Source organism: Aulonocara stuartgranti (assembly GCF_965226115.1).
Source record: "Aulonocara stuartgranti genome assembly, chromosome: 4".
In the NCBI taxonomy this organism is placed as follows: Eukaryota; Metazoa; Chordata; class Actinopteri; order Cichliformes; family Cichlidae; genus Aulonocara; species Aulonocara stuartgranti.
Window position 1 is genome coordinate 38531984 of NC_138942.1, and position 22711 is coordinate 38554694.

General features: G+C 45.4%; 1 protein-coding gene across 2 annotated transcripts; it reads right to left on the reverse strand.

Annotated features, from left to right (window-relative positions):
- Positions 1-12013: 12013 nt before the first annotated feature.
- Positions 12014-22324, reverse strand: slc16a6b (solute carrier family 16 member 6b). Of its 2 annotated transcripts, none has more exons than XM_082530512.1 (6): positions 22258-22324; positions 18536-18783; positions 16968-17111; positions 16088-16216; positions 15082-15999; positions 12014-15002 (listed from the first exon to the last, which is right to left on the reverse strand). In XM_082530512.1, the coding sequence occupies exons 2-6, from the start codon at positions 18765-18767 to the stop codon at positions 14743-14745; spliced, it is 1683 nt and encodes a 560-aa protein (XP_082386638.1). In that variant the 5' UTR covers positions 18768-18783; positions 22258-22324; the 3' UTR covers positions 12014-14742. The 2 variants fall into 2 exon arrangements, with proteins under 2 accessions (XP_082386638.1, XP_082386637.1); XM_082530511.1 differs by lacking the exon at positions 22258-22324 and adding an exon at positions 20949-21251.
- Between the last annotated feature and the right edge of the window lie 387 nt (positions 22325-22711).

Consider the following 22711-nt stretch of genomic DNA (forward strand, 5'->3'; position numbering starts at 1 on the left):
ATCCAGGTAAGGAAATCTCCAAAAGTTGATTCTGTTCATCTGGACGTTTTCAGTGGGAGAAACGTTTCGTCGTCATCCAGGTGACGTCTTCAGTCTCAGCTGACTGCAGGTTTCAACCTTATAAACAGGACATAATGACTGAAACCAGCCCAGTGAAGGAACAATGGGCTGGGAGGTGACAGAATGATGCACCAACAATGACCAACTGAGGCCACAAGATGGCAGCGTGAAGGCTGGATGCACACTGGCAGGCCAGGAGCTTTGGCTGCTTTACTTTAGACATAATTGAAACGTACCATTGTTAGATTTGCAGTGCTCGTCCTGATCACTGTCTTTATCAGAATCAGAATACTTTATTCATCCCGAGGGAAATTAGGGTTACAGCAGGCAGCACGCTAATGGCGCATGCACACTTACAAAGGAACCTTCTGACCAACTTTACACAAACATCACATTGGGCAGACATGTCAGAAAGGTAGGCTGATAGGAAAAAACAACGAAAATACATAACATGAGGTAAGAGGAGGAGAAAAAAAACTCCACTCAGACTGAGCTCCTAGTGGGAGAACAGTTTGATAACAGAAAAAACACCTCAGCACAAAAGCACATGACTATCAATACACCATAGAAACACAAGACAAGCAACAGGGGCGGGTAAAGGGTAAGAGAGAGCCGGCGTAGACAGCGCATCCGGTCCTGCAGCATCTGCGCTGGTCCAGTTGACTGCTATCTTCCCCGGTAGGGCACAAGCATCGAAGGCGTTGGAAAGGGAGGGGGGATGAGTGAGTGAGTGCCTGTCAGTGTAAGTGTGTGTGTGTGTGTCCATAGTTCAGCTGAGACAGTGTCCTTCGGCCTATCAGGCTAAGTAAACAGTCCTCCAGCCAATCCAGGTGTCCTTGCATGGGATGGGAAGAATAGCTGTAACACAGTCATTATCAGGGAGTGATTGTTCGGCTCCAGCCTTGGGCTTGCAGCTGGCGCCATTATGGGGATCCGCAATGTTTATGTTGGTTTTGTTAATTTCCATGCGAGCAGCCCAGGAGAATTTTCAGGCTGCTCTTTAACACTCCGAGGCTGGTCTCTCGATCTCCCGTTGGAGAGTCGCGAGCCTCCCCATGATGGTATCAAACTTCTGTTCCATGGTGTTATCGTTCTTTTGATTCTGAGACCTCACAGCTGCAGTGATCCGTTCCGCGATGTTTTCCAACTGTCGCTCAAGGGTCTCATTTTGAGCAGGCCTCTCTCTGATGTTTCCCCTCATACGCTCAATGGTGTTGTTTTGAGCCTTCACAGCAGCTGCAAGCGTCTCCAAGGTGTTGACCATATTACGTTCGTTGTGAGAGGTTGCGCCTCGTTCCATTTCGATTCCAGCGGGCAGCCTTGGGGGGGTTTGAACAGCCGGTTCCGCTCTCTTATTTCTCCGATAAACCAGGGCTAAGCCAACGCCGATCAGCATGAACCCTGTTATCACGGTTCCGAATAGATAGATATCTTCAGCGTCCTCGATCGACAGTCCCGCCAGGCACACGATCCTCCAGTTCTGCCACCCGTCCATCGTGTATCCGGCAGGGAAAGTCCCTCCAGGGCACTCAGGCTCTCCCGAGCCCAGACTTCTCGTTGAGAAAAGGGTGTCAATAGCATTCAGAGACCAGTTGATCAAATCCATAATTCTCTTTTAGGTTTTAGAGAACGACAGTGGGAGACTTCCAGGGAAAGTAATGCACACAAGACAAGGACATAGAGGCTAAGCAGGGAAGATAAGGGTGAGGAGGAGAGGAGAAAAGTGCGACCGCCTTCGCTGAGAGCTAAAGATCTAAAGACACAAAATATGTTTACAACCAAACAGGTAAGTTACAGTAAAAAATTAGTTTAATTTGGCCTAAACGACAGAGACACGAGACACAGTGCAGTGAAACTGTGGCTCAGTGTGTCACAGGTGGCAGCTCTAACCTGGAACTGGAAACACTTTCTAAGCACTGACCTGAGTTTGGGTCTGAGCTCCACCTGCTGCAGCCGCAACACAAGGAGCTGCTGTTGGTCGTACCAATCAGCATGGATGCTGACCTACACATTCAAAACTGATCAAACACAAGGATTAGAAGTGAAGATTCAGATTTATTTGTATAGCGCCAAATCACACAACGGTTGCCTCAAGGCCCCACAATGATTGGTTTCCAGGACATGGACCAAGCTTAGTCGATTTCACTTTGAGTTTACTGCAATTTGTTACGTTTTTAGTCTAGGCAAGTAATTAAACGCAACAAGAAGTTTGCCCATTCACACCCCACCCAAGCAAGAACACCAACAATGATACCTTTTAAAGTGCTAAGCAGCCATTTATTTACTTCGGCAGTGAGCAATGCCAAAAATAACAAACAAAACTCCCTCGTGGTCCCTACGCTTCCCTACACAAAAATGAAAAAAAAACAAACAAAAGACAATTCACTTACCTAGCTTTCTAATGAAAAAACAGGAGAAAACTTATTCAACAAAAATGGCTTCTCACGCCTACTACGCTGCTGCAGTGAAGGATATATACAAAGTGAACAAAACGTACGATCGCTACTTGACAAATCTATTTACAGCTATTTACAAAATGGACATAATAACGCCAGACATACACACGAAAACTCTACACTGCAGTAAATCAACACACAGGTTCTTGGTTAAGTGGTGGAGGTTCGGGGAGAGGGGCCAGGTGGCTGTCATCCGGTAGTTAAGTACTGGAGGTGATCCATCAATTATCCAATCCGAGGATAGGCAGAGATTCCACCCAGATACCTAGCAGCCACGCCCAGGTGTCCACCTCCTAGGAGAGAAAAGGGGAAAGATACCCACAGCCATCCTCTGGTGGGAGGAGTAACACAAAACAAACACATCACTGGATCATAACAAATTGAAGTCCTCTGTTAAAAAGGAAATTCAGTGAGGATCTGAATTTTCTGAAGGTTTCTAGACCAGGTTGATGTGTGGTAGACGGGGTCTCTGTAGAAGTCTGTAGGCTCCCATGTGTTTATCAGTGCTTTGGATTCATTCAGATACCACCTGCTGACTCCTGAGCAAAGAACATCTCACAAAGTGTTCACTCCAGGTTAACTCTGGCCTGAAAGAAATCCTCATTTTTAAACCATTTTTGAAATGTTTTTGTTTAGTTCTGGTTTTATTTTTAATGAATTCATTTATTTTGTTTCCGACTGTCTCCTGTTGTTGTCGCTGTTAACATGTTAAAGTCTGTGCTTTAAAGACGCAGGATGTGGTGCTTGTGATGGTTTAAAAGAGGATTCCAGCCTTAGAATGATTCTGTTTAAAGCATGTTGAGGCCTGAAGTGTCCAAACACAACCTAAAATTTCTCTTTGTGCTCAGGGCCTCATAGTTTGTGACTGGTGAGTAGTGATGGGTGATAACTAGGGCTGCCACAAACGGTTATTTTGATAGTCGACTAGTCACCGATTATTTTTGCGATTAGTCGACTAATCAGATCATCATCCATTGGACGTAAAAGTACAGCTTATTGCACCAGCAGCATCTGCTCTTATATAACTATCATTAGCTTACAGCTTTAAGTGTTTAAGGTGCTAACTAAAAATAAAGACAAGATGATAGTTTATTGAATTTATGTCTGTGAAGGTTCTCAGTCATCCAGGTCATCGTAGTCAAAGGAGCTTGCAAAGAAAAGCGTCTGGACTTCTTTAAGTTGCTTGAAGACGTTTCACCTCTCATCCGAGAAGCTTCTTCAGTTCTAAGGTCAAATGGTGGAGAGTCCCAGATATAAACCTAGTGGGAGTTTCCCCCCACAGAGGGACAAAAGGACCCCCTGATGATCCTCTAATCGCCTAAGCCAAGGTGTGAAACTGGGTGTGGGTCCCAATCAGCCAGAGTTTCGGGTGTGTTCATTGTGAAACCTGGCCCCACCTTATTATTGAATTTAAATGAAATCTGCAGATTGTTTCGGTGGAGTTTAATAAACTCCTTGCTATCTAAAATATAACAGGACACCGGAGTAAATTCTCCAGCATCTCACACTTCTGATGATCAGCTGTCTGCTTGACGTTTATTCAGCTGTGTAAAAACTATAACTTTAATCTCAGCCAAACAGATTTACTCAGGAACAAATAAAATACTGAACAAAGCCAAACAATAACATTTTAAGTTATCTAAGTGACTCATATATCATGTTTAACCTGAGTAGCGAAAGACGGCGGTGGGTTTGAAAACGATTGGCCGGGAGTCCGGTGTTCTCACGGCTCTACTGAGCCTTGCCCCCGGCTAGCTATCAAGCTAGTGGGTAACAGACGTCTCCGAAAACGTCGGAGCGCTTTTGAAAATATGCGGTGTCTTGATAAACTGAGCAGATATTTGAGGTTTACACAGCTACATTCCCGCCTGAAAATATGTTAAACGTTTATTTTGTGACCCAGAAAGAATAATAAGATCCATCCATCCATCCATCCTCATCCGCTTTGTCCGGGGCCGGGTCGCGGGGGCAGCAGCCTAAGCAAAGAGGCCCAGACCTCCCTCTCCCCAGCCACCTCCTCCAGCTTGTCCGGGGGAATACCAAGGCGTTCCCAGGCCAGCCGAGAGATATAATCTCTCCAGCGTGTCCTGGGTCTGCCCCGGGGCCTCCTCCCGGTGGGACATGCCTGGAACACCTCACCCAGGAGGCGCCCAGGGGGCATCCTTGTCAGATGCCCGAACCACCTCAGCTGGCTCCTTTCGATGTGGAGCAGCAGCTGCTCTACTCTGAGCCCCTCCCGGATGGCCGAACTTCTCACCCTATCTCTAAGGGAGAGGCCAGCCACCCTTCGGAGGAAGCTCATTTCTGCCACTTGTATCCGCGATGTCGTTCTTTCGGTCACTACCCACAGCTCGTGGCCATAGGTGAGGGTTGGGACGTAGATCGACCGGTAAATTGAGAGCTTCGCTTTTACACTCAGCTCCCTCTTCACCACGACGGACCGGTGCAGCGTCCGCATTACTGCAGCTGCAGCCCCAATCCGTCTGTCGATCTCCGGCTCCCTTCTCCCATCACTCGCGAACAAGACCCCGAGATACTTGAACTCCTCCACTTGGGGCAGGAACTCATCCCCAACCCGGAGTGGGCACTCCACCCTTTTCCGGCTGAGAACCATGGCCTCAGATTTGGAGGTGCTGATCCTCATTCCCGCTGCTTCACACTCGGCTGCGAACCGTTCCAGTGCGAGCTGGAGGCCCTCACCCGATGAAGCCAACAGAACCACATCATCTGCAAAAATCAGAGATGAGATTCTGAGGCCACCAAAGCGAAAGCCCTCCGCCACTTGGCTGCGCCTAGAAATCCTGTCCATAAAAATTATGAACAGAACCGGAGACAAAGGGCAGCCCTGGCGGAGCCCATCACCCACCGGGAACGAGTCCGACTTATTGCCGGCAATGCGAACCAAGCTCTTGCAATGGTTGTATAGTGATCGAATGGCCCGTAGCAATGGGCCAGACACCCCATATTCCCGCAACACCTCCCACAGGACACCCCGAGGGACACGGTCGAATGCCTTCTCCAAGTCCACAAAACACATGTAGACTGGTTGGGCAAACTCCCATGCACCCTCAAGTACCTGGAGAGGATAAAGAGCTGGTCCAGTGTTCCGCGACCAGGACGAAAACTGCATTGTTCCTCCTGTATCCGAGGTTCGACTAACGGACGAACTCTCCTTTCCAGCACCCTGGCATAGACTTTCCCAGGGAGGCTGAGGAGTGTGATCCCCCTGTAGTTGGAACACATCCTCCGGTCCCCTTTCTTAAAGATGGGGACCACCACCCCGCTCTGCCAGTCCACAGGTACTGCCCCTGATCTCCACGCAACATTGCAGAGGCGTGTCAACCAGGACAGCCCTACAACGTCCAGAGCCTTCAGGAACTCGGGGCGGACCTCATCAACACCAGGGGCTCTGCCACCAAGGAGTTGTTTAACTGCCTCAGTGACCTCGCCCCCGGAAATTGGCGGGTCATTCCCCTCATCCCCAGACTCTGCTTCCTCCTCGGAAGACGTGTCAGTGGGATTAAGGAGGTCCTCGAAGTATTCCTTCCACCGCCTGACAATTTTCTCAGTCGACATCAGCAGCACTCCGCCAGCACTATACACAGTGCAGGTAGAGCACCGCTTTCCCCTCCTGAGACGTCTGACGGTTTGCCAGAATCTCTTCGAGGCAGTCCAAAAGTCTTTTTCCATGGCCTCTCCGAACTCCTCCCACACCCGAGTTTTTGCTTCAGCCACTGCCCGAGCCGCATTCCGCTTGGCCTGTCGATACCTGTCGGCTGCCTCCGGAGTCCCACAGGCTAACCAAGCCCGATAGGACTCCTTCTTCAGCCTAGTGGCTCCCTTCACCTCTGGTGTCCACCATTTGGTTCGGGGATTACCACCACGGCAGGCACCAACCACCTTGCGGCCGCAGCTCAATGCAGCAGCTTCGGCAATGGAGACGCTGAACATGGTCCATTCGGACTCAATGTCCCCAGTCTCCCTCGGAATGCTGTTGAAGCTCTGCCGGAGGTGTGCGTTGAAGATCTCGCGGACTGGGGCCTCTGCTAGACGTTCCCAGCACACCCTCACTACGTGTTTAGGTGCACCAGGTCTGTCCAGCGTCCTCCCCCGCCACCTGATCCAACTCACCACCAGGTGGTGATCAGTTGACAGCTCAGCCCCTCTCTTTACCCGAGTGTCCAGAACATATGGTCGCAGGTCTGCTGATACGATTACAAAATCGATCATCGACCTACGGCCTAGAGCATCCTGGTGCCACGTGCACTTATGGACACTGTTATGTTCGAACATGGTGTTCGTTATGGCCAAACTGTGATTAGCACAGAAGTCCAATAACAGAGCACCGCTCGGGTTCAGATCAGGGAGGCCGTTCCTCCCAATCACGCCCCTCCAGGTCTCGCTGTCGTTACCCACGTGAGCATTGAAGTCTCCCAGCTCGTCCACCGGGAAAAACCCCAACGTACCGGCAGCAAGCCGAGGGGATATTAGGATACCCACCCCAGCCCGCCGCCTCTCACCAAGGGCAACTCCAGACTGAGACAGAGTCCAGCCCCTCTCCAGGAGACTGGTTCCAGAGCCCAAGCCATGTGTAGAGGTGAGCCCGACTATATCTAGCCGGTACCTCTCAACCTCACGCACTAACTCAGGCTCCTTCCCCACCAGAGAGGTGACATTCCATGTCCCTATTGCCAGTCTTGGCAGCCGGGGATCAGTCCGCCAGGGCCTCCGCTCCTGGCCGCCACCCGGCACACAATGCACCCGACCCCTATAATAAGAGTAATATTAAAACTAACTAGCTGCCGCCATTGTTGGAAACTGGAATTGCCTGAGCCGCGCTATGAATTCTGGGATAGGTTGGGCCACGAAGTATACACCGGACCCCTCTTTCAAATCTGGGGACATGAAGGGCGCATTTGTCGGAGTCTTCAAATTTGGACAGTCTTCGTCGTGTCGCTGTAACGTAATCGGCCTACTAATGTGGGCACAGGAGGATGCAGTTCCTGAATTTGGACACAGCTACGATACCGGACACAGCTGCTTCTTCTTCGGGGTTTAACGCCAGCTGGCATCCTTGTACATGCAGTGCTGCCATCTTCTGTTTGTCCGTTATTACACTCTTAAATCCTACTACTTATTTCTGCGTCTTTTGGGATCTTGCAAAGCTTCAAACGATGCGTCGACTGTTAAATCAGTCGTCGACGATTTTGATAGTTGACGTAATCATGACTAGTCAACATTCACACGTATTCACATTCCAATCGATGCAACATGGGGTCAGTATCATGCCTCGACCTCCTGAGCTACAGCTACCCCGCAGCCCAGAAGGTAAAACTGTTACCTGCTAAAAAAAAAAAAAACCCTGAAGCCGTGAACAAACTCATCTTAGCCAAAAACACCTGCAGGCTGTAAAAGTAAAGCTGAGCTTCATTCATGTAACAGGAATCGTTGAGGAAATTTAGAGCATTAAATAAAAGAAGTCAACTGATAGTTATCTTTTGAGAGTTTTATTTTTGCAAGAAGGAATTCAGTCACACACGTGTGCACAACCAAACAGTTTGCCATGTTTTGTTTTGTTTTTGTTTGTTTTTTAAAGCAATGTAGGGATGGACACAGGAGACAGGTCGAACCAAGCACACATAAGAATGACAACAATAACAAAACACATCAGAGGACTGATGGCCTCATCAGTGACAACGATGAGGCCGCCTACAGGGAGGAGGTGGATCGTCTGGCTGAGTGGTGCGACACAAACAACCTGCTGCTTAACACCGAGAAGACCAAGGAGCTCATCGTGGACTACAGGAGGAATGCTGACCCACATCCACCCATCCACATTAAGGGGACGGCTGTGGAGCGTGTGAGCAGCTTCAAGTTCCTGGGAGTCCACATCTCCGAGGATCTCACCTGGACGACCAACTGCTCCAAGCTGGTCAAGAAGGCTCACCAGCGCCTCTTCTTCTTGAGGACTCTGAGGAAGAACCACCTGTCCTAAGACATCCTGGTGAACTTCTATCGCTGCACCATCGAGAGCATCCTGACCAACTGTATAACAGTCTGGTACGGGAACTGCTCTGCCTCGGACCGGAAGGCGTTGCAGAGGGTCGTGAAAACTGCCCAGCGCATCGCCGGAGCACCACTTCCTGCCATAAAAGACATCTACAGGAAGCGGTGTCTGAAAAGAGCTGGGAAAATCATCAAAGACCCCAGTCACCCATCACATGGACTCTTCACCCTCCTGCCCTCTGGGAGGCGCTACAGGAGCCTCCGGACTAAGACCTCCAGGTACCGGAACAGCTTCTTCCCCACAGCTGTCAGACTCCTGAACTCTGCCTCCTGACATCTGACCCACATTAAACTCATGGACTGAACATACACACACCCACAATGGACAACTGTACCCTCAAACACACAATAATAACATGGACTGAACCACCACTCACAACCACCAGCACTTTATATAGCCTCTGTAGAATTATCCACACCCTCACTTATCTTAACTGCACTGCTGTATAGCTCTGTGTAAATAATCATTCTGTACATACGATAATTTTTAATCCTACAACTGTTTACAACTTGCATAGTTCCCATTTCTGTATAGCTGTATATCTCAGATTCTGTAAAGTTATTTATTTCATATTCTGTATAGTTTTTCATATTTATATCCTGTTCATAGCCTGTACATAGCTTGTACTCACTACAGCCTGTACATACTTATAGTTATAGAATATTCACAACATACTTCATACCGTGTACATTATAACATACCATAATAGACCCATTTCTGTAATATACTCACATATCTATTAGGGGTGCAACGATATTCGTATCGATATTGAACCGTTCGATACAGTGCTTTCGGTTCGGTACGCATATGTATCGAACAATACAACATTTGTAATTTATTTTATCAACTTTCCTTCTGACGATGCTGTCTGTGTTGAGCGCTCAGTGAATCTCCGTTCGACTACTCCGCCTAGGCTGCACTGTCGAGCGCAGATCCACTGAGCGCTCAACACAGACAGCATAGTCAGAAGGAAGAGCGCAGGGCACCTCCCCCACCCTCATTCAGATCTGGCGTTTGGAATTATTTTGGTTTTCATGTGACGTATGACCCTGAAGGTAAGCGAGTCATGGACTAAAGTAAAACAGTATGTTGGATGTGCCATGCAATGCTCAATTACATGGGTGGGAACTAGTGTGTTAGCGCAGTTAGCTCGTTAACGTGTTGGCCGTCTAGCCCCATGCACGGGGCGATCGGCGGTAGTTCGTTAACGGAGATTTTCCGTGTTGTGGCGTTAAGGTCATTTCAACGAGATTAACCTGAAAGCACTAGTGGGAACACAACGAATATGACTGCACATTTACACCGACATCATCCTAGTGCAAAGACAAAAACAACAAGCATGCTACTAACTTTAGCCGAGTCATTTAGACAGCTGTTAGCACATGATTCTCCTTATGCTGCTGAGAATATAGCCCAGAAGAAGCGGATAGTATAGCTTTTATTTTGGAAAGAGACATTTCTCTGTAATAAACTCTCTTTTCCAAAGATGAGTGATTCCTCAATCAGATACAGGGCTTGCAATATCGCTAGCCTGACGTCCTGGGGCTAGCGATTTTTTTCAGTCGGGCTACCAAAATCTATCTCTTCCCTGCCCGTCGGGCTATTGTAGGAAGGAAAAATATATGTCAATGCTTTTGCATTCTTTCAGAAATGTAGCTGGGTAATTATGTCATTGGCATCGGTGAGCCACTGTCAATATGTGACATATTGAAGTCGCGTTTGAATTTGCGCTTGTTTTTTTGCTTTCACTTTGCAATCGTGCAAACTGTGTATAGAGAGCGACAGCACTGATCTGTGAGTGATGATAATTTGCGCACCAATTCCTCTGACATCATCTTATTAATCGTTAGCTTACTATGCAAACATGACAAGTGAAATCTCCCGCAGCAAGCTAAATGATGAGCTAAATAACCAGGGCTGCACATAAGTGGTCCGCAGGTGCGCATTCGCTGTCAAAATAAAAAACACGCACAAGGGTTAGGGTTAAATTTAAAAACTGTATTTTTGAGTTAAAATATATATTTATAATTTTAATAAATGACAAATTAAAAAGGCATGAACATTTTTTTTGTATCGAAAAAATATCGAACCGTGACACCAAAGTATCGAACCGAACCGAACCGTGAATTTTGTGTATCGTTGCACCCCTAATATCTATATTATTGCTAATATATATTGTAATATATCTATATCACTAAAGCACTTCTGGATGGATGCAAACTGCATTTCGTTGCCCTGTACCTGTGCATGTGCAATGACAATAAAGTTGAATTCTATTCTATTCTATGTCAGACAAGCCTGTCACTCATGTCATCTCTGGTGTGGATGTGGCTCATGCACGTGTATTCTCAGGGACCTGTGGTACACCAGCACCTGAGCAGCATAAGTGCACACTCAAAGGTATCAGGTGCTGTTCTGTAGGGAACAGCTGGTGCTGATGGGATTCTCCTGCAGGAGCTGCCATGGATCCAGTTGGCCCTCTCACCAATTCTGACCGTGGTATTCATGATGAGTAGCCCTTAGGAGGGTCGCTGCCAGTGCTTCCTCCTGAGCAGTTTAGCCCCAATCACCGGGTTTTACATCACACATATGGTGGGAGACGACGGCATCTCTGACCATCAGGGAAACTCAGAAGCGTTGATTTCAGTGAAGTCCATCATGACATGGCCAAAGGGTTTTCAGGTTGTGTTTCCTGGGTTAGTAACACAAATCATGCAAGAACAACAACACTTATCTTCATGGGTAGATGATCCTATAGCCAGCATTCCTCCTTCTGATGGATGGTGCAGCGCAACAGTAGAAGCACATTTCCAACCATGACGCAAGTTGTTTGTTGGTAAGTGGTTTTGGTGTGCAGTTTAGCTTCAGTGTGTTTGGGAGACACAACTGTAGTCATAGCTGAAATCTGACGCCTCAGGAAATCTAAATGTAGAACAGAATTAAACTCACGGCTTATTGCTGAGCTTGTGTGTAAACTAAGGAGGAACTAGAGCGTAAGGAACTGATCAAACACACAACACTGAGGGATCGCAACAAGTGATGGAATAAAACAGGCTTAAATACACACCAGGGTCCACAGGTGAGCAGAGCTAAGACGCAAATCTGAACATATCTCCAACTCACCATTAGAAACATTACTTCTGTTTAGAAGGGTGAGCAAACACACTCTTAAATGTACATGGAGATATTTATGGACTTTATCAGGAGTATGAACTTCTCTGATGAGGACGTGGCCAAAAACGAGGCAGCTGATGAAGATGCTGCTGGAGAAATGAGGAAGAAAATATTAACCTGGATATGACGTGTAATTGATTTTGCTGTTTTTTGTGTGTGTTATGATCACAACTATCAGTTTCTGTTAATTGTTCTTTTTGATCAATGAAAAGATGATTAACATATAATTATTTAAAAAATGCAAACCCTACACACAGATGTTTCAGGCTTTATTTGGAAAATATATCATGAGAGCGATACAGCACTGAATAGGCAGGACCCTGCTTTGTACTCAGATTAAAAAAATTACCTAAACAGAAGAAAGGTAAAAAATAGATTCAAATCAACATCCAAAACACTTTAAATAAAAAGGATACAGTGATTAAAGTATTCAAGTCAGGCTGCGATGGGTGTAGAGACAATGTGAGCCTGCACAACGAAGGGAGAGGCGCTTCAACGAACGTCTGTCTCCAATCAAATCTGTCAGTCACAGCTTTGCATACATACACTGTGCACTTTGCATTTCATCAACCGTGACACTGGCCAAAAACAAACAAACAAAAAACACTGTAAACCTTCACTTCTGCTGTATCACCACTGGCCTCATGTGTAATTCTACAGTACATCAATAGGATCATAACATGATAATATAAGGACAACACGTTTACACAAAGCACAATTAGGGATGTGAAGTGGTGCTGATTCTCATCATAACTTAATCCCACAATCTGCAGCTTTTCCATCATTCAAGGCTCCAGATGCACAGACCAGCTGGTGCTTCAGTTCAGCCAACCTATCAGGGAACACTGCTGCTGTATTTGCAGTGTTGCTATGGATAACATCATGTGAGAAAGCAGTCGATTAAAAATAAGTTAAATGAATGTGCATAAAACCATCAGAGAGGAGCCGGGCGTTGTGTTGAGACTGCAGAACTGCATTTCTGGAAATCGTCCTTCATACAGACACATCAGTGATGTTTAAAGCCACGAGGAGCAAGTTCCAACTTTCTGAAGTGACCCTATCATGTGGGCATCAAGAATGGGTCCAAAAACCTGTGCTCAGCAGGAATGATCATGAGAACAGTTTGTGTGAACATGGGAAAGTTAACAACGCAGCTCCTTTCCCGAGACAGGCACATCGAGCCAACGTTAGCAGAAACGAATGCCCCCGTTATCCTCGCTGTGTCACGCACCAATTATGACATCACGTGTCACGTGACAGAATCTTTGCGGCACTTTGGCCAGCCGTGCACCTCTTGCTTTTTGTAACTTTGTGCACTGCGCCTGCTGCAGCTGGGATCGGGTCGCTTTGAACCGCCATTTGAATCATATTCCAGTACAGAAGCTGAGATGTTGGATCAGGTAGAAAAAAAACAAGTGTGGAAAAAAACTTTGCAATAAAACACTCGATGAAGTCTTGGCTTCTGGTTTTGAAATACAACTGACTGTGAGACAAGGCTGTGGCGGCGAGTGAAGCGACCACTGCGGCGGATGTACTGGCCCTTAATACAGAGCTCAAGTAAGAAGGAGAACGTTTGGTCTGGTTCCAAACACTTCTAAGCTTTGGAACAACCACTGGTCATGTGGCTTGGAAAAAATTTTAAGTAGTAATTATTAAATGTAAGCTAATCTAGTGAGGTTTCGAAACACAGACAAAACCAATGATATGAGCTGTGTCCCAATTCCTAGGCTGCATCCTTCAAAGGACCCGTCCTTTGCAGTCTACGTGGGCCGGGTCCTCCAAAGACCGAGAAGGCCGTAAGTGCGAGGCTGTGAAATTGGACGGTCTAGCCTTTAGTTTTACGTCGCCGCGGTCTCGGTGGAGTTTAATAAACTCGGCCATCTGCTCCTTGCTATCTAAAATATGACAGGACACTGGAGTAAACTCTCGACTGTCTCACACTTTGACGTTTGACGTTTATTCAGCTGTGTGACAACTACAAATTTAATCTCAGCCAAACCGATTTACTCAGGAACAAATAAAACACAAAGCCAAACAATAACATTTTAAGTTATCTAAGCGACATATATATCATGTTTAACCTGAGTAGTCGTTTTTGAAAACAATGTGCCGGGAGTCCGGTGTTCTCACCGGCTCTAGTGACCCTTGACCTCCCGGTCAGCTATCGAGCTGGTGGGTAACAGACATCTCTGAAAACGTCGGAGCGCTTTTGCAAATATGTGGTGTCTTGATAAACCGAACTGATATTTGAAGTTTAAAAGGCTGCTTTCTCGCCTGAAAATATGCTAAAAGTTTATTTTGTGACCCAAAAAGAATAATAAGAGTAATATTAAAACTTAGTAGCGGCTGCCATTGTTGAAAACTGGAATTGGCTGGGCTATGAATTCTGGGATAGGTTGGGGCATGAAGGACACGCCCTTCAAATCCGGGGAAATGAAGGACCCATTTCCGGCTGCATTTGGACATATTCAGCCTTCAAATGCGGCCTCCGAAGGATGCGACATAGGTTTTGGGACACAGCTACAAAGATGTACCCAGGCTGGTTTTACCAAATGGAACCTGTAGTTTTTACTATATTCACAAAGTGATCAACATGAAGGTTTCTTGAAGTGTTAAGAGTCGATGCGCTCTCTTTTCATGAAACGTTGCTGGATGGTTGCATTGCTAAAGCTCACAGAACAGAGGCTAAACCCGGAGTTACATCATGATAGCAGTTCTCTATACAAGTCACACATTGCAAAAGAAAGGTTTTACCCTAAACAGACAGAAAAGTGTGGACATGTGCTCACGGATGTTTCATTGGTCTCATGTAAGATTGTTTTCTTCACTGGAAGAAGTGAATTTCAAGTTTGCTGAAAAGTGGAAATGCGACACCTGAGATTTTCCAGCCGTCACTGGTGTTTGTGGCAATGACGCCTCCTGCAGTACATCTGCACTTGTTTGGTTGACACTTCTGTCCATTGTGATGCCACGCTGTGGTTGGGCTCAAATAACGCAGCTGTCCTGATCCCCACCCTGTCCAACTGGACTGTCTTCTGGGGCCAAGTCCACCTCCAAAAAGTCGGCTTGGTCACTATTCTGAGATATTTTCACCTCTTCTGCATTCTCTTGGACTCTGCTCCCTCTTTGGCACGTTCTAGACTTGGCAGGGCCAACCAGAGCCAGACAGATGGCACTAAGACCTGTGCCTGCTGCACAGGAGTAGAAAGCAGCACCATAGTTGTCAGTGATGTCCACCAGCATACCTGGGGAAAAATTAGACAGCTGTTAAGACTTTATACCCAGAGATGTGTTAAATCAAACCGAAGAAGTAGGCGCTCATACCTCCCAGCGGTGGTCCAGCAAGTGCAGCAAAGCTCTGAATGAAAACATACACTCCCACAGATGACGGCATCTTCTCGATGCCCACGACATCTTCTTCAGCCAGCATGGGAATGTGCGTGGAGCCCACAGTGCCCATGATGAAGCCAAAGAAGCCGGAGCAGATTGCCAAACCCCAGAACTCCCACGCGATAGTGAAGGCCACCAGAACCAAGCTCATCAGAACCACACACCCCAACAACACCAAGGTCTTTCTGAATCGGACTTTGTTTAGCACCACTCCGATGAGCAAGCGGCCGAAGATGTCAGCCACAGCCATCACAGACAGCATATAGGAGGCCATGGTGGATTCCACACCCCTGCTTTTGCTCAGTTCAATGATGTAGAGCTGTGGCGCAAAGAAGCCAAGAGTGGCGAATAGACCGAAAAGGGAGTAACAGATGAAGCCAGGGTCTTTAAGGACTGAGAAGTCCAGAAGTTTGGAACCTGTGGAACTTACAGGGCCCCTATCTAGCTCTGCCAGTTCCCCCTTGTCCTCACTGACTTGAGCAGAAGGAATGGACAGTGATATGTCCTCACCGTCTTTGTCCGGCACTTTGTCCTTCCACTCCATCAGAGCTTTGGTTTCTCCTTCTGCATTTCTCAGGTCTACATTTGAGGCAGACAGGGAGGTGACACCAGAGTCCTGTGAACCTTGGGAGATGTCCGAACTGATGGAGGTTCTGGTTTGTTCATTTTCCAGCTCGTAAACAGCCTGCATCTCTTTCACGGAGAGCGTCTCGTCATCATGTTTCTTTAAAGGTTCTTCCTCGATGACGATTGGACGAAGGAGAACCCCACAGCCAATCACAGATGCTTGAATTATACCTAGAATCACTAGACAGAAGCGCCAGCCAATATGCTCCTTCAGTGTAGTGAAAGCTGTGGAAAAATGGGAGGTACGAGGAGAAGAACAATCAGAATATAGGTCACAAGCCATTTCTGATGTAAAGGCTCTTTTATCACTTACCTGGGGCAAATACAAACATAGCAACAGATTCTCCTGAAGAAGCCATCGAGGTGACGAGCGCTCGCCGTCCAGAAAAGTACTGGGCTAGGATGGTGATAGTGGGGAGGAAGCTGAGGCAGTAGCCAAGGCCTGTAAAGAAAGGAGAAGAGAAAAAGGGGACATGACAGCCACTGGTCCGCATGGTAGAACACTGCTAGGGGGGTGGGTCAAAGATTCAGGGTGTCAGGCCACTCCTTTGTCAAAGATGGTAGGCTGCTTGTGATGACTCGGGTTTGCTACAGCTGCTGCTGAAAGACAAAAGGCATGTAAAGACAAAAAAAAGAGAGATGGGGGAGAGAGAAGGAGTTGCCAAGTTAGCTGGAGTCCACTTCACAGGCCGACATGGTCATTAGGGTGGGAGAGCTAGCAGTGCTTTCTGTCCAAGAAAAAAGCAAGTTAATGTGCCTTGATGACATTTCACTCCACCAACTGGTTCGTCATTCAATCTGTCACTTTGGTTAAGTCAATTTACTGCTCTGTCTTCAGCTGCTTCAGTTTTATTACACCTGATCCCAAAGTACAATTTGTGTTTTGGGAACTATTTTACTTTCCTGTTCTGCTCTGTTCTGTCAGTCCTGGACAGCTAAGACATCAGAGTAGACCTGACTGGATGGTGTTTGGGAGAGGCCGTTCACCTCTCACTCATTGCACAGTTGTGGAAGAAATACATTGTAGCAGATTTTGTTGCTCACACTGCTAGGAGTCCCTTTAGATCAAGTCAAAGAATTCACAGGGTGTTAAATAAGACAAACACATCTGCAAAAGTAAAGCTCAGTAAACGGCACACTGTGGTGACAAAAACAGACACAGAGGTGTGGAAAAGCTTGTGTCTTTTTAGTACCTGCTACAATCCCAGTGGTAATGTACATCTCAGTGATGGAGCTGGTAAAGGCAGAGGTGATAGTTCCCAGGCTAATAAGGAAGCCTCCCGTCATGACCACAGGTCGATAGCCAAAGCGGTTGCTCAGCATTGTCGACAGCGGAGCTGAGGATGAAAATCACAACAGCAATGTATTGTTATGTATTGTGATACGCATCATAGGCAAAGTCTAATACCAGGAGGGGGCCAAGAATTGATCCTTCCTGATATGGAGTCCATACAGGGCTGGACTGGGACAAAAAATCAGCCCGGGCATTTTGACTAATGACCGGCCCACCATGGTATTATAGGAAAAGCCATAAAGCCTTTATAATAAACTTAAACCTACACCATCCTCCTTATTCTGGTATTCTAAACAGTAGTTAGCAAAAATATAAAACAACCTAATTTAGAATTACATATACCTGGATTGTGGTGAAATGGAAATGGAAAGAGTTTATATTAATCTTTGCTCGTAGTGCCCCATAGAAAGCTTTCCAAAGAGCTCTGGGCCTTTCTCAGAAATTATATCTACTGAAAGTCTGTTACTGAGAAAGACATGTTGGACCAATACATGAGCTCTGGCAACACTTTGCTAGACCCGCCCCTGCACAGTTACCAGCTGTCAGCTACTTAGAAAAGGATCCTGGTGTTATTTGTCTCTCAGAAACTGTTCATAACTTCAACTCATCCATGTCACCTAAAAGGTAAACCTGTTTCTCCATCACAGCTCTGATGATTCAGTAAGGACATCTCCTGGTTTCATCTTCATGTTTCCCTCTCACCACATATCCAAACTGACATCATGACCAGCAGCTTTACAGCTGTGGCTCCAGCAAACATCAGCTGATACTAGAAATTAATATTAAATAAATTCTAACAACAGCTGATCAAGCTTAAACGTGCTGCTGTTGTTTAGCGCGACATCCGCTGGTTTCCTCTTTCTGGCACAAAGTGGGCGATAAACAAACGAGAGAGACGATCAGCTGATCATTGATCAGTTTCATGATTGAATTAGCAACTTTCTAGCTGAAGTAGTACGGGACAAATCGCGTTCCTTTTCACCTCAACTTTAGTTCGACCTCCTCGGCTGTAATTGGTCCAGCCCAGAGTTGATCATGACCAACTGGCCAATCCACCACCGTTCATTTATACCGTAAAAAATGAGAAAAAGAAATAAAACCCCATCGGCCCATAAAAACGACAAATCAAGAGCGGCCCATCGGGCAAATGTATGCCCGATGGCCAGTCCAGCCCTGAGTCCATATCTCCATCATCTATAATCTGAACAACACAAGGGCCATTTTTCCGATCTATCTAGATATTATTTGTATAATAGTATTAAAGCATTCGTTAGTTCTGCAACTGGCTGGCCAGGGTGTGCCCTGCCTCTTGCCCTGTGTTTGCTGGGACACGCTTTGTAAAGGTTTAAGAAACAGGAAGGTTAGGAAATGGGCCCTGACACTACCTCCTGGCTTTGTCTTACATTCAATTTGTCTGCATGCACAAAGTCTCTTAAAAACTTAAAGAGTGCAGGAGAAGAGACTGACCAGAGAAGGCGAAAACGAAGACACAGATGGAAATGACCCACGACACACGGCTGTTGCTCTCCCCAAACTCTTCCATCAGATCCTGGAGGAAGACACCCAGGCTCTTGATGACCCCATAGGTGCAGACCTCCACTAGGAAAAAAGCCAGAGCCACAACCCAGCCCCAACCACCATCGGGGACCTCTGGGTAAATGTTTGGACCCAGACAACTTTGGACATTGGGTATCTTCATTGCTAAACCAAGTCACCTGCAGGAAGAGATGGAAAAAACAGTTATAATTGGAGGTCAAAGGTGAATTTGCTGATTTTGGGCCATTTGGCAGCAGCAGGACTTCAGCAGAAGCAGAGATGTTTTAAATAAAAACAGCCCTTTGCTGCTGCTGAGCACCAAGTCGGGCACATTTAACAGAAATAGCACTGGTTAATAAAGAAGAACCAATACTTTGACCGTAAAGTAACTAGTCCATTTAACATAAGCCCACTCCATATACCTCAGTGAAACCACTTCCTTTGTCAGATGTACTACACAAAGAGAATAAGAGATAACAAATTTAATTACTCACTACACACAAATCCAACCAATCTTACTGTACCCGCTTGATTTCACTGGAATAAAGAAATTTAAATATTAAACTACAATTTTGTAAAAATGCTGAATCTCTGCTTTTGCATTGTTTAGAAGACAAACTAAGGTGGTCACTTATTTTTAAATTGGCTCTTTACTGTAAAAGCCAGGGTAAGACTCGAGTGGGTTGAGTTTAGAACAGCCTGTGCGATGCATGTCTTTCATGTTGACACACTCTTATTCCATTCTTTGCACACTTAAAAATCAAACCAGGAGTGTTTTCAGGCAGCATTTTGTCTGCACAAGGTCTTTTACCCTGAAAGTTAACTCCCTCATCTGCTTTGTGCAACTCTGATGCACATCTAACAAACTCACACTGAAATCACAAGTTAAAAAGTTAAAATAAACATTTTTAACTAATAAAACTGATTTTTAATGTCACAAATTTAATACACCATTTTCTTATACAACTACAGATGTTTTGGTTCACAGGTATTAAAAATATAGTTATCTCTAATTAACTGCCAATTTAACAATGTTTGGTCTGTTTAACAGTGTGAATATATTAAGTCCTAGCATGAAAACTGCAACTCAAGTCTACACTACTCGATGCAGAAACTATCTGCATTTATTCTTTAACCTGAAAATCTTCAAGCAACAAACTTTGATTTAAAGTAAAGTCAACTTTTCCTTAAAAACACGAAGCTTTCCAGGTTTGAGAACAACTACACCTGTAATACCATTAACAATGTAACAAACAAACGAATGTGTCAGTCATGAAATTAACCCTTAGATGAGCCTGAAAATCCACCTTTCCCAAAACTGATGTAAAGATATTATTTATTAATATTCTTTCCCACAGCCTGAAATATACATAGCTAAAATGAATTATGATTCTTTATATTTGAACCCTTTCCAGTATATCTACGTAACACCACTGGTTTTTATGGAGAACAAAACTAAAAAGTTTTCTTCAATGATCGGTAGCAACATTGATTTTCAGGCATTATTATTTTTTCTGTAACGTCAGATTTAAAAAGAAAAAAGTCTCACTTGATGTCCTAAAAACAGAAATGGCAGCTTAGAAAATCATTCTGGTTCAACACTACTATGCTTAAGTACAACACTGAGGTGCATACACATCACAGATCTGCTGGAAACTGACAACAATGTAACATATTGTTTGTTTAAATAGTTTAACCTGTTACTGTGTTGGAGCAACTGTAACCCACATCATTTCCTTAGGGATTAATAAAGTATTGTGATGATATGGTAGTACTGTGGGAGCATGTGATCAGAATTTCTCACCATCTTTGAATCATTAATAAAATAATCAGAACACCGAGAATGACAGGATGGTTCCGACCTTAAACAAGTATTAGTGTACAGATTATTAGACACACACTAAATATGGACAGTAGAATAATGAAAGCTGCCTCTGCCAACTTTAAAAGTAAAAAGCTACACAGTATGAAAAAGATACGGCCTAAATACTGACGCGGTATCCGTTAGGGCTGCCTGTGTTCGACATATCCGCAGTGCAGAGGAAGGATGATGTCAATATATCGCGTCCGTGGGCTTTCTTACCCACTAAAACACAGCGCAGAAGTTATTTCTTGACTCCTGCTGCTATTAACTGTGAAAGGTTTCTAATAATGTCGCTTCATTCGAGTCTTGAAGTGATTTCTGTGCGCCTTTGATAGAATAATAAATACGTCAGTAAAGTATAGTTCAGATAATAAACCTTAGAAAATGTTAACATTAGGCGCTACCGCTGTACCGCACCTCTCAGCACCCGAGGCTCGACAGCATCCTACCGCCGGACGGACCAACGTAGGTCGGACTTACCTCCAGAGCAGTGAGGGAGGACAGCCGTGTGATGGAGCAAAGTTCTCCTATCTCATGATCATTATAGTGGATCTGTGCGGTTCGGGGCTGTCTGGACGAACACTGGGCGGAACCTGTCTCAGACTGTAATATCTACGTATTGCAAACAATATGTGAAGAATGAAAGCGGTCCGGCTTAGACACAAAGGCGTCCAGGCTCAGGGAGCTGCACTTTTTGTCTTCAGCGGATGATTTCCTGCCTGCTTTGGCAGCTCTTTACCGGCTCAAGCCGGTATTCAAACGCGGGCGCGCAGGTCTGGACTTCGTGAACGCGCAAGGTTCCTCGTGCAACATAACTGACGACACAGAACGTCGCGTAGTGCCTGCAGACCGGCGCCGCGCCCGGTAGCGTGAAAAACAACGCTGCAGACTGAGCTAATTGTTCCTAGTGGATGAGGTGCGTTGGAGGGTACGTTTGAGATTCACAGCCATAAATAAATCACCACGAAACACGAGCCCACGGTCAGTGTTTATCGGTTTAACACTCCACATCTAGCAAGTCATCAACAGCGCTGCACATGAAGGGCTTTTAAATGGCGCGTACTCTCACATAAAGCTTCCCTCGTGTGACACACACGCTTTTTATCGCACATCCCTGCGAATCATGGCGCGCGCTACAAGCCCACGAAGCGCGCGGCTGCCACAAACAGGTTTATTCCAGTTGGGAGGAGGTTTGTACCAGTCGGGCTGGAGGTCCGTGTGTGTGTGTGTGTGTGTGTGTGTGTTGGTTTTCCGAATAAGACAGTCGTGTTATAATGTATATGGTCAACAAACTGAGGCAAATAGAAGAAATACGAGCATCAGAGGACCGAAAGGCTTCTTCCCACACGTGTTTGTTTCTTCACCATTAACTCAGCACCACGAGCTTAGAACATTTATAGATTACTACAATAACTACAAACCTGTTCGACTCTTAATCAGTAGAAGGGACGCAGCTTTCTAGTTCAGCAGATATTTGATAAATAGTCCTCATTTAGTTAGTAATGCATAAATGTTGCACGCCTCTGACCGACCCACAAACTGTGGTTGGTACTGGTGGAAGCATAAAAGACAAAGAGAACATCCTGATATTTTTAATCATTCGGTTTTTTCCACTACTCAAGTAAAACTTGAATAATGAAAAAGTAAAACTGCTGTGAAAAAACTGCCAAGCAGTTCCAAGATACACTAGATATTTTTAGTTATGATTTAACCACTCACATTTCAGGATGGTTGATGAGTATCAGCATTATTTTTGCCGGTTTTTTGTTATAAATAATGAACAACTCACCTTTCTTTTAGCTGTGACAAATCCTTTGACTTATTTGAAAGAGGTGCCCTGACCTGAAATACTTTTATGTGTGATACAGAGGTGTGGAAAGACAAGGTCCAGCCCTAAAATCTGATAGGACACCCCAGACAAAGCCAACCCTGCTCCAAGAAAAATAGATTCCCACAGAAGGATTTGAAGGAAACGTGTTGTCACCCAAAACTCTGTTACCACAAAGAGGACATTTGGAAAGAAGCAGATAATATTTGTCTTCACTGATAATGTATGTTACAGTGATAATGTTACAAATAATCATCTTTACTGGGGAAAAAACTGAAAAAAAAAATTAAAAAATGGGGAAATGACAGCTAAAGAAACCAACAACATGCGCTTACAAAACTAAATAGAACAAATATCATTAGGAAATGTTTTTGTCTATGTCAGTTTGGTTGAATTTGTCAAAACAGCCTACCTG

Coding starts and splice junctions, on each gene's coding strand:
- slc16a6b (XM_082530512.1), bottom strand. CDS start 18,767: ATGAAGATACCCAATGTCCAAAGTTGTCTGGGTCCAAACATTTACCCA. Junction 16,217..16,967: donor TACCACTGGGATTGTAGCAG/GTACTAAAAAGA, acceptor CTTTCTTTACAG/GCCTTGGCTACTGCCTCAGC. Junction 16,000..16,087: donor TATGTTTGTATTTGCCCCAG/GTAAGTGATAAA, acceptor ATTTTTCCACAG/CTTTCACTACACTGAAGGAG.